The following is a 12282-nucleotide window of genomic DNA, read 5'->3' as shown; positions in this document are numbered from 1 at the left end:
CCTCCCTCCCTCCCTCCCTCCCTCCCTCCCTTCCTTCCTTGATTTCTTTGGAGACGAAGTGTAGCTCAGGCTGACTTGAACTCACTTTGTCAGTGAGGCTGGCCATGCATGAACTCACAGGATCCGCCCGCCTCTGCTTCCCAGTGCCGGGATTAATGGCTTAGGCCACTGCGACTGACTCACCTTTTCTTTGGCCATGTTGCAATCCCCCAAATTAAAATATTCTTACCTTTCTGTAACTATTTCCTGGAAAAACCTGACACACCAGACTTCTATCTAAAATGAAGATACAGTACTTATTTATTTTTTTTTTTTTAATTTTAAGACTGCAGAGATGGCTCAGTGGTTAATGGTGCCTGTTGTTATTCTGAGGACTAGAGTTGTGGTGGTTCATACCTACCTATAACTACCGCTTCAGGGATTCCAACACACTCTGCTAGCCACTCCCGACACCTGCATGCACCCATGCATGCACACACATAGGCATACACAGAAATAATAAAGGAAGTGCTATTTATTTTTATTTTATTAGTATTTTAAAGACAGGGTCTCCTATATCCCCAGCAGCCTTCTGACTCTCTACCTCTCAAATGCTAGGATTCCAGGCATACACCACCATGCCTGGTGTATACAGTATCAGGGTGTGTGAACCAAGGGATTTGTATGTTAGGCAAGCACTTTACCAACTGAGCCACTTCACGAACCCAGAAACCTGACTTTTAAAATTGCCTCTTCAGCTTCCTCTGGGCCACTCGATTTTCTATTGCTGTCTACCTCTGGGCTAAGGTGGCCCTGGGACTTCCTGTGGACTCCTTGAATGCTTTTCCTCTGTTTTGTTTGTTTGTATTTTGGGTTTTTTTTGTTTTGTTTTAAAGATTTACTCATTTATTATATATAAGTATACTGTAGCTGTCTTCAGACACTCCAGAAGAGGGCATCTCATTATGGATGGTTGTAAGACACCATATGGTTGCTGGGATTTGAACTCGGGACCTTTAGGAGAGCAGTCGGTGCTCATAACCACTGAGCCATCTCTCCAGCCCCTCTGGTTTTCTTAAAGTGCTTCTGGTGTCCTTCCTGGTTTCTCCAAAGAAGCCACCAGGATTCAGATATGATAACCTGATGTAATCTTTGCTGTTTCCTGAAGGCCATTGGACAGCTGTGGGGTTGGGGAGGGGCTGTGTGACAGAGGCTACAGGCCCAGAGCTCACAGCGCCTCCTTTCCTCATCATTACAGTTGTGAGTGAAGAGGTGCTCAGAGCCCAGGAAGAGTGGGAAGTGGTGGACACCATCCATCCAGACATAGGTAAGTGTGGAAACAAACGGTACTGTCCCACACAGCTACCAGCAGGAGCCACACCAGCCAATGTACCTGTGACTGGGACTAGAAGACGAGTTCTTGAACACTCTCATTCTAGTTATTTGACATCAAATAGAATCTTATCCACAAATCCTAAAAGGACGTCCTACTACGTGAAGTAGAGAAGGAACACCACAGGGCAAGGAGGCCATTGTTGTTCACTCTACATCCAGTGCCAAGGGAGGACAAGAGAGCCTCGTCAGGGTTAGCCCCTGAAGAGGGACAAGGATGGAGGCCCCGCCAGGGCAGTGAGAGCCCCTATAGAAGACAACTGCTGGCAGTCTCTGAAGGCTGGGGACAGTTGTCTCAGGTCCATTTCTGACAAATTTAGCGGGAGACCAGAGACCATCTGGTTCTCACCCAAACTTCACCAAGCCAAGGAGAGATGTCACAGTGACTGATAACAGCCCACCTATATTGCTAGTGACAAGTTAGTAGCCTGTGCTTGGTTTAGAGGTGACAACCAGTGGATGTTTGCTAATAGGACAACTACTCTCCCACATCTTTGGGTGTCTTCTCTTTTATCTAGAGAGTGGAGTCCGCTCCCAGCAGCCTGGCCAGCTCATCTCCTTCAGCGAGGCCCTGGAGCACTTCCAGAGTGTGGACCTTTCCTCTTTCAAGGTATGGCTGCAGGGAAGAGTGCTTCTGCATGCTCTGTGGGCACGGGACTCTCTCATCTAAGAAACCCTGAGGTACAGGATCTCACAGCCAAAGAACCAGATTTGGTGACTCACGCCTCTAATCCCAGCATTACAGAGGCAAGAAGATTGCCTCATGCTTTAGACCAGCTACAAAATGTGCCCCTAGCTAAGAGTATGCAGGTGCCTTGGGGTGGCCAAAGGACGTTGGCTCCTCTGGGACTGGAGTTACAGGTGGTTTGTGCTTCAGTGCTAGGAACTAAACCCAGGGCTTTTGGAAGAACAAGCACTCTGAACCCATGAACCAGCTCTGAGAACCCATGGTTCATGTAGGGTCCTGCTAACCTTTGTGGAATTGAGCCTGAGGAAATCTGGCAGTCCAGGGATTCAGACTGTGTGCAAATGCCCCGTGTTTTCCCCTCTTAGGAATGGGAATTATGGAGTTAAAGTCCAAGTAGCTCTTGGGGAGGCAAGGCGAACTGTTTGGGAAGCAGGGTATGGTGATTCATGGCAGATGGAGGGGAATTCCCTGTAGGAGCCAGAAGCTGTTTGTAAATTTCATTACATTTATTTATTCTTGAAACAAAGTCTCATTGTGCAGCCCTGGCTGAACTGGAACTCACTGTGTTGCCAGGGCTGGTGATAAACTCAAGGCAATTCTTCTGCCTCAACCTGAGTGTTAGCATTATAAGCGTGCACCGCCATACCCAATATAACTTAGAAACTTGGGAAGTCTGCCGAGGGCTGGAGAGATAGCTTAGCAGTTAGGAGCACGTGCTTTTGCAGAGGGCTGGGTTGCCTTCATGTCAGCTCACCACCCTCCATTATCCCAGTGCCAGGGGTTCTACACCCTCCTCTGCCCATCTCAGGCCCACCTCAGGCACCAGGCGTGCGCATGGTATATAGACACACATCGGGCCTTTTTCAGAACAAGCTGTCGACTGACCAATGTGGCTCAGCACTTATGCACATAAAATAAACTAAATCTTTTTTTTAAAGGTGTGGATACTAAGTATGACGGCACACACATGTGTAATTCCAGCACTCAGGAGGCTGAGGCAGAGACATCATAAGTTCAAGGCCAGCCTGGGCTTTTTGTCTCAAAAAGTTGTGTGGGAAAGCACATAAGTGGATAAAGGTTTTTGCCATACAAACCCTGTGACCTGAGTTCCATCCCCAGAACTCATGTAAAGGTGGGAAGTAAGAGCTGACACCACAGCGTCCTCTGACCTCCATACATATCACACACACACACACACACACACACACACACACACACACAAATAATAATAGTAATAACAACAACAACAATAATAACAACAACAACAACAACAACAATAATAATAATAATAATAATAATAAAGTGGGGTTAGGGAGAGGAGCCTGAGGGATAAGCAGACTGAGGGCTTTTGTGGGGTGTCTTGAGTGACCTACAGTAAGGTTAGGGCTTTTGTGGGGTGTCTTGAGCAACCTGCAGTAAGGTTAGCGGAATGTGGGTTCATGTATCCACCTGAAGCCTAGATCATCAGAGGGGCTAACGAGACAGAAACTGATACAGGAGGCCAGAAGATGCCAAAACCCGGAACCTTGTAAGGCAGGCAGTGGTGACCCTGGCTTTGGGGAGCCAGCATGATGTAGTTTAGGAGGGACATCTGACTCACGAGTGCCCACTGGCCCTAGCATCAATGGAAGTGTGGATGAGCTGAATTCTGGGGTTCATACCCTTGGAGAAACAGAGAGCGGTATGAAGGGTGGACACCTGGCTTTTCCCTGACCGTATCAGGCATGACATGGTCATGCGGACACAGGGACACAGCTGAGCCTCACTGGTCAGTCAGTAGCTAGTCCTGAAAAAGCCCAGAAGACCACATGCTGGGCATGCCTCCACCGAAGGACATCCCACAAAGAATCTGGGAGCCGGGAGTGCCTGCCTTGGGAGTCTCACTGCTGCCTCCTGGCTTATCCTTCTCCAGGTTTAAACACAAGCTGACAGACAGTCGCTGGTTGATAAAAGTTTGAATAGATTGTCTGTTCTTTCCTTCTCAGAAAAGAATCCAGCCCACTATTCAAAGAACTGGGTTCGCCGCCCTCCGGCATTGCCTCTTCGGGCCGCCAAAGCTGCACCAGGGTCTTCGGGAAGAAAGAGACTTGGTTCTCACCATTGCTCAGTGTGAGTGCTAGGGGCAACCCCAGGGCACGTGCTCAGGCTCTTGTCCATTCCAGTCGCAGTGAGAACAGGAGGGAATGTTCTTCCTGGGTGCTGTAGCATGTCTTCACATGGTTCAGTGTCCCATCCTCCGGGAAGCGTTGGTTTCTCCCTGGGAGCAGCCTAGTAGAAAGTGTGCGTGCTTTGCGGCAGGTGGCCTGGACAGCCAAAACCCAACGCATGGCCGAGTGCTGCAGACCATCTACAAGAAGCTGACTGGCTCCAAGTTCGACTGTGCCCTTCACGGAGACCATTGGGAAAACCTGGGCTTTCAGGGTGAGAGAAAAGCGCCCATCTTGCTTTCCTTGTCTGGTGGCTTCCAGAGGGAGAGGTCACGTTGAGTGAGGAGGGGCGTCTAGGAGGGTACAGAAGACTGGGGGCCTCAGGAGCAGCACACGGGAGTGTGCCAAGTATGGCTGAGGTGAAGGAGAGAGGGATGGGGAACTTGTCATTTGGAGCTCTGCCATCCATCAGGAGGCGCTTTAGTGGCATTCATGGGAGTGATGTCATTTGAATCTGGTTTGCTTGTGCTGTACCCGCTGTGTGTGGTGCTGGACCTCTAGCCCAGGCCTTTGTTGTGTGCCGACTGAGCAGTCTGACCACTGAGCTGCACCCTCAGCCTGTACCGTTTCTCCCCCAAATCCTATCACTACATTTGTAAATAAGAATTCCAGGGCACAGCTGTACACACCTTTAATCTCAGCACTCAGGAGGCAGAAGAGTGAGTCCAAGACCAGGTCAGCCAGGGCTGTCATACTTTTCTACAGTTGTAACAGATTTCCACACATTTGACTAGGAGGTTAGTTGTAGGGCGCTCACCTAGCATGCAGGAAGCCCTGCGTTCAATCCCCAGCACCCATAAAATGACACGGTCTCATACACATGCACTTCCAGCACTGGAGAAATGGAGGCAGTGGGTCAGAAGTCATATCCACTGCATAGCAGGGTGGAGGCCAGCCTGGATTTTGCCGTGTGCTGTTCCTAGATTCTGAGGTTCAGAGTGTGGTCATCTTTGGAAGTAGGGATTATCCTGACTATCAGAACTCTCAGGTACTTGGGCCCTCGCCGAGAAGGAAGAAGAAGAGAAAGAGGGGGAGGAACAGGAGGAGGAGGAGGAACAGGAGGAGGAAGAAGAGGAGGAGGAGGAGTGGGCCCGTGTGCATCTCTGTGGTGTTTGGTTGGAATAGGTTGGCTGTCTTCTGAGTTGGGTGTGTCTCACTGCGTTGCCCTTCTCCTCCTAAGCGCTTGGCTAGAGAGTCAGCCTTTCTGGAACCTTTGTGGTCGGCTCTTATCTGTTTCCTGTTGCTATCCCAAAATACTTCACCTGGGTAATGTATAGAAAAGAGCAGCTTCTTTGGCTCGTGATTCTGGTGGTGTGATGTCTAAGAGCACGGCCCCAGAATCTCCCTGACATGAGTTGAGGGCCATCTTACTGTGTCACAGCATGGTGGAGATACAGGAGAAAGGGTAGGCCTATGTCCGTTGGAGACATTCCTCCTCTTATATCTGTCTGCTGACTATGCAGACAACAATGACTGTAAATGTCTCATCCTCCTGCCTCTCTCCCCAGTGCTGGGAAGACCGGCATGTTGACACACATGTGCAAGGCTCTCGTCCCCCTCTAACCCAGCAGAGCCAGTGTCAGGGCAGCGATCCAGCTATGTCCTGGACGCTCAAGAGATCAGGACAGCTTTCTCACTCACTGTTACACCCTGGTTCCCACCACAGGAGCAAACCCAGCCACAGACCTCCGGGGGGCAGGCTTCCTGGCCCTCATGCACCTACTCTACCTGGTCATGGACTCAAAGACGTTGCTGATGGCCCAGGAGATCTTCCGCCTGTCTCATCACCATATCCAGGTAGGGTTCTGGTGGGAAGACGAAGGCTGAGGACCACACAGTTCAGTGTCTGGATGGCGGAGATGAGCTAGGAGTGGCTTCTCTGTCAGATGCCTTGGAATCTGGGATCAGCCGTTCGCTAGCAAATTCCTGAATCTCTCAGAACTTTGATTTCATTACCTGCAAGATGGAACTCATAAAACCTCGTCTTCACTTCTGTGGCTGTGGTGAAGCTAGTGAGGAGGGAAGAGTTGGAGGCTACAGGACCTGAGTGTCAGGGAGTCACAGCAGCTGGAGCGTGGGAAGCAGCTGGTCACATTGCACCACAGTCCAGAAACAGCGCTATGACTGCAAGAATGTTAAGTGTCCAGCTGCTTTGTCCGCTTCGTGTGGTTCTAGATTCCCTGCCCACAATTAAGATGAGAGTCTCCCTTCCAACAACATAATCAAGATAATCTGTTGTTAGCATGCCCCCAAGCCCATATCCCAGGCGACTACAGACACTGGCCATTTGTCAACATTAACCATCATGACTTTAGCTCCAGTTGTCTATGATCAGATGCACTAGTCACACAGAGGGGTTGCTGCTTTCAGTATTGGTAGCTTCTTTCTTGGTCACATCATCAGCCCAGTGATGGTTTTGGTAACCCCCTAGTATCCCCTGCCCTTAGGAAATAGGTCTGATGACTTTTCCCATGTAGTGAAAGATAGTATTCCCTCCAGAGAAGACAGATGCGACCCGCTTCCTCCCATTTACCTCCCCTAATTCCTGGGGCCAGCCACTAATTTGTTGAGTGAACAAAGATCTCTTTCAAATCTCCACCCACCCTCACGCGTGTGTTTTATGATACCTGGGATGAGTCAGGGAACAGAACAGACCAGGGTCCTTCCAGCAGGGATGATAATACACAGAATGAATTCCAGAATCTGTTAGAAGGGAGTTATACAAGGTCGGGACACAGTGGTCAGTGTGGGGTCAGGGCAGCTCTTAGGAGATAAACGGAGCCTAGAAGGAGGTGGCATGTTGGCCAGGCCTGTGTCTGTGGTGCCTGGGGTTCCAGAGGGTGCAGCAGAAGCAAAGGTCACAAGGAAGGAACATGCTGGGGACGAGTAGAAGGAACATGGCACAAGGTGTTAGACGAGGTCACCAAGGAAGCAGGCCAGAGAGCAGGATTCTAGGTCTGTCCCTGTGTTTCATCAGGTGCAGCTGCTCAAAGCTCGAACAGCGTAATACAGGATTCTTGTCAGCTGCTAGGTAAAGCACGATTGCTAAGGAAGTCCCTTGTGATCATCCAAGATGTAGGGTGGCATGCAATGGATAGGAACAGAGAAATTTCAAAGTAGATGAAATAAAATGGACTCATGAGTGACTCTAAGAGAGTGGTAGCTGCGTGGGTCTGATGCAGTGGACATAGGGTAGACAGCAGCGTGGGTTTTATGGACAAAGGGTAGCCAGGAGTGTGGGTTTGATGCAGTGGACTTAGGGTAGACAGGAGCAGTGTGGTTTGATAGACATAGGGTTAGACAGCAGCGTGGGTTTGATGCAGGGGACATAGGGTTAGGATTTAGGGCAAGGAGGAAGTTAAAAAACTAAGGACGACTAGGAAAAAAAAAACAGGCATGGTGGTGGCACATGCCTTTAATCCCGACACTCAGGAGGCAGAGGCAGGAGGATCTCTGTGACTCTGAGGCACCATGGACTGCATATAGGTCAGCTAAGACTATATAGTATGACTCTGTCTCCAAAAACAAACAAACAAACAAAAACCCCAGAGGTACCATAAAGAAAAAGTAGGGTCTCGAGAGGTGGCTCAGTGGTTAAGAACACTGACTGCTCTTCTAGAGAGCCCAGGCTTAACTCCCAGCACCTACATGACCGTGTGAAATAGTTTGGGCCTCCAATTCCAGGGCATCTGACACTCTCTTCTGCTCTCCTCAAGCACAGGCATCCATGTGATACACAGACATACACTCCAGCAAATCACCAGCCACATAAAAAATTAATAAGAGTAAGTGCGCATTCTGGGCTTGGTGTGGTGGCACATGACTGATCCCTGCAAGGCCGCACACAGTGATTTCCAGGGGTTGGGAATGTAGCTGTGAAAGACCACGTACCTATCAGGCACAGGGTGCTGTGCTCAATCCCTAGCACTACCGTTGAATAAAGACCTCTTGTGAGTTGCATATCAGCCTGGGCTACATACCAAGTTCAAGGCAAGCCTAGGCTATATAGCTAGAAAGAAAAAGAAAGGAAAAGAAAGAAGGGAGGTGGGGGAGGGAATGAGAAAGAGACAGAAGGGGAGAAGAAAAGGATGATGATGGAGAGGTAGCCACTTATGTGCCCCTTGAAAACTCTCTGTGGGTCCTAGAAGTGTCTGTTGTAAGCATCCCTGCAGGCAGTTCTGAGAACTGGTCAGAGGTGGAAATCATGCTCTTAGTCCTGAAGGTGGAGTGGGCTAGCCTGCTCTCAGTCCTGAAGGTGGAGTGGGCTAGCCAGCTCTCAGTCCTGAAGGTGGAGTGGGCTAGCCTGCTCTTAATCCTGAAGGTGGAGTGGGCTAGCCTGGAACAAGTGAGGCTTCCATCACTGCATGACAGGAGAAGAGAAGGAGGGAAGGCAGGAGTCCAGGAGACAGAAACACCCCAGAAGCCACAGCGAGGAGAAGATAGCATTGGCCTTGACCTTGGCCAGGTGTGGCTGGCTGGTAAGAAGGACAGACCTAAGGATGCTGGGCTGTCACTGGGAACCACAACTGGGACATTTTCAGTGGATGTTAGAGACAAAGACTTGAGCTTCAAAGGGAATAGAGTTGGGGGAATAAATTGAAACAGTAACAAAAGAGGCGTTTTTCAGAGGATCTCCCTGCAAAGGGGAGCCAGGACAGGTGACTGGGCTTAAGAGATGTAGTCATGTTGAGTGTGTGTCTGTGTGTGTGCGTGGGGGAAGGGGCGTATATTCTTGTTTTTATTTTGCTTTTTTGTTTTTAAGATTTTATTTTTATTTGGGGCTGGAGAGATATCTCAGCAGTTAAGAGCACTAGCTGCTCTTCCAGAGGACCTGGGTTTGATTTCCCAGCACCCACTGGACACCCTCACCTAGACATGCATGCAAAACACCAATGCACATTTAAAAGATTTTTATTTTTACTTGTGTGCACATGTGTGCAGGTGCCGTGGAACCCAGAAGAGGGCATAGGATCCCCTGGAGGTAGCTGTGAGCTGCCTGGTGTGGGTGCTGGGACCAGACTCCAATCCTTTTCAAGAACAGCCTTAGACCTCCTAACTTCCAGCCACTTCTCCGGCCCTGTTTTGCTTTGTTTTGTTAATTTTTGAGTCAGCATTTCCCTCTGTTGTCCAGGCCATCTTGGAACTCACTGGGTAGCCCAGATTGTCCTTAAATACATAGTGATCCTCCTGCTCCAGCCTCCCTGGTAGTAAGATCACATGTGTGAGCTGCCTTATGTTAAGTAGCTATTGTTAGGAAATTTCAAATGTACAGAAAAGTTGTAAGTGGGAAGTATTGTGTGACAACAGACATCAACCTCAGAGCCTTGGGGTTTGAGATATAGCTCAGTTGGTAGAGGACTTGCCTAGCATGCACAAAACCCCGAGTTCAGTTCCGTTCTAGCCAGAGAATGTCTGTGACACATGGATTCCCAGTTTTGAATGAGAGTTCAATGAGTTTTGAATGCTTTATTAAGCATATAACAAGCATAGGTAAAAGGATAAATATCAAGTAACAGGTGAGTGTTCATCAAATCAGGCAGTTACTGTCGGGCGTGGTGAGGCACGCCTTTAATCCCAGCACTCAGGAGGTAGAGGCAGGCGGATTTCTGAGTTCGAGGCCAGCCTGGTCTACAGAGTGAGTTTCAGGACAGCCATGGCTACACAGAGAAACCCTGTCTTGAAAAACCAAGGGAAAAAAAAAATCAGGCAGTTACCACATCCAGCAGAAAGGGGGGAACCCTGACCAAACAGTCATGCTGAGCTGCCAGACTAAGAGAGTCCTGGGCAAAGCAGGGCGCTTTCTCCATGGGGAAGCCTCGAGCCTCTCCTTCCCACGCAGGCAGTTTTATCCATGAGTAAGCAAGAGGGACTCTCTTGGAGAGGTTTCTGCCGGCTGGTCTCATCAGTGCACCGCCTTTAATGCCCTTGTTACTTTCTGGTCTCCATCCTTCCTCTTACAGGATTGGGAGCCAGGCTGGCCCAGGACACCTGAGATAATCAGGCTTGAATCTGAGACAGGAACTGCTGTTCTCAAGAGTCAGTTGCCAGCAAGCACAAACAGCACATGACAATTTACCAATATAATTTATATCAGAGGTCCTCAGGACCTGACATGTTAGGGCATACTTGTAAATTCAAGGTCATCGTAAGCCTTACAGCAAGTTCAAACCCAGCCTGGGCTACAGGGGACCCTCTATCTATCTATCTATCTATCTATCTATCTATCTATCTATCTATCTATCATCTATCTATCTACTAACAGTAAACATTTGACTTGTATAACTATTTTTTAAAAAGATTTTAAAAATTTTATGTATGAATACTCTAGCTGCATGCACACCACACCAGTGTGCCAGTAAAGGGCGTCAGATCTCATTACAGATGGTTGTGAGCCACCATGTCATTGCTGGGGATTGAGCTCAGGACCTCTAGAAGAGCAGACAGTGTTCTTAATGGCTGAGCCATCTCTCCAGCCCAGGAGACCCCATTTTAAAGAGAACTTTAACAGAGTATGGTAGCCCACACCTTTAATCCCAGTACTCTGGGAGTCAGAGGCAGAAAGAGCCATTGTGAGTTCAAGGCCAGCCAGGTCTACATAGAGAAATCCAGGGCCGCCAAGGTGACATAGTGGAACCCTGTCTCAGAAGGGGTTGGGGGCTGGGAATGGGGCTCAGTTGCTAGAGTGCCCGCCTAGCATCCACAAGGCTGGAGTCCAGTCTGCAGTGCAAACCGAACATTGTGCTGCACACCTGCAACTCCAGCACTCAGGAGGTAGAGGTCAGATCACAAGTCCGGGTCATCCTGAGCTACACAGTGACTTAGAAGCCAGCCTTCAATAGCTTAGACGCTGTCCAAAAAAAAAAAAAAATGCTGGAAGCTTGCAGAGAGGGATGGGGAGAATGGTTTACAAGCAGGGTACCACATTTACACACATGCCAGCCCCCGGGGAGAAGCACTGTGAGAGGGGACCGTGAACGCCTCACAGCACTGCCTGGAAACTATGTCCCCAGCAGAGCCAGGGCCACAAATAGAGTGAATATTTATTCACAGGAGCAGTTGCTGGTAATTGGAAGCTTATTGTCAAGCCATGGGCGTCACACATCGAGCACAACACTTGTGCCAGGAACACAGTGGCACATTTGGGAAGTAGGGGAAAGGTAAAAGATAGGGACAGACCAAGGGTTGTGTGGAGTTTTATTAGGCTTGGAGCACAGGAAACCGGTCATGACCCTGGAGTCGGGGAGAGGGGTGCATAGTAACCACGGGAAGAAGTACAAAGAACCAAATGAAGCTACATGAGATCATGCATTGATCAGGTAACAGAGGCAGGAAAATTGGTGGTTCAAGGCCACCCTCAAAAATACATGGTACATTCCAGGCCAGCATGGGCTACAGGAGACCCTGTTTCAAAAATAAGATGGGCTCTGGTATTTTTGAGATAAAAAAGCGGAAGTGTTGTGCCAGTTACTTCTGTGTGGCAGGGACAAGTTACCTGACCAAGGTAGCTTCAGGGAGGACTTCCTTTGTCAAACATGGCCATGTACCCATGGCACTCAGGGAGCTGAGGCAGTGACAACTCTGCTCCATTTCTCCTTCTCTTTCAGTCTGGGGCACTAGACCATGGATGGCACCACCAACATTTACGGTGGGTCCCCCGCAGTTAACCTAATCTAGATACTCCCTCGCAGCCAGGACCGGAGGCTTGTCTCTGGTGACTCTAGACCCTGCCAAGTTGACAGCCCAGAAGAACCGGCAGCACCCCTCGCCTGTGCTCATCCGTGCACGTAGCTCTCCTAGTTAAATGCAGTGGGCCACACGGGAGATGTGGAATGGGTGGGTGGATGGCTCGGTAGGGTTCCATAGGAGAAAGGGGTCAGGTGGGGTATTGAGGGGGATGTGATCAAAGTGCATGTGTGTGTGTGTGTGTGTGTGTGTGCCTGTGTGTACATGCATGCATGTGCTTGTGTGTATGCATGTGTGAAATTGTGAAGGGTTAAATAAAAATAAGAATTACTT

General features: G+C 49.3%; 1 protein-coding gene across 3 annotated transcripts in view; it reads left to right on the top strand.

Moving 5' to 3' along the window:
• Positions 1–12282, top strand: part of Elmod3 (ELMO domain containing 3) — a 38049-nt gene that overhangs the window by 17979 nt on the left and 7788 nt on the right. For all 3 annotated transcript variants that reach the window (XM_021190958.2, XM_029535153.1, XM_029535152.1), the window contains 5 exons: positions 1238–1306; positions 1890–1981; positions 4045–4168; positions 4358–4480; positions 5933–6063. In XM_021190958.2, the coding sequence (XP_021046617.1) occupies positions 1238–1306; positions 1890–1981; positions 4045–4168; positions 4358–4480; positions 5933–6063 (539 nt within the window). The remainder of the gene's footprint in view (positions 1–1237; positions 1307–1889; positions 1982–4044; positions 4169–4357; positions 4481–5932; positions 6064–12282) is intronic.

Source organism: Mus pahari, chromosome 2 (genome assembly GCF_900095145.1).
Source record: "Mus pahari chromosome 2, PAHARI_EIJ_v1.1, whole genome shotgun sequence".
NCBI lineage: Eukaryota > Metazoa > Chordata > Mammalia > Rodentia > Muridae > Mus > Mus pahari.
This window is presented reverse-complemented; position numbering and strand designations above follow the sequence as displayed.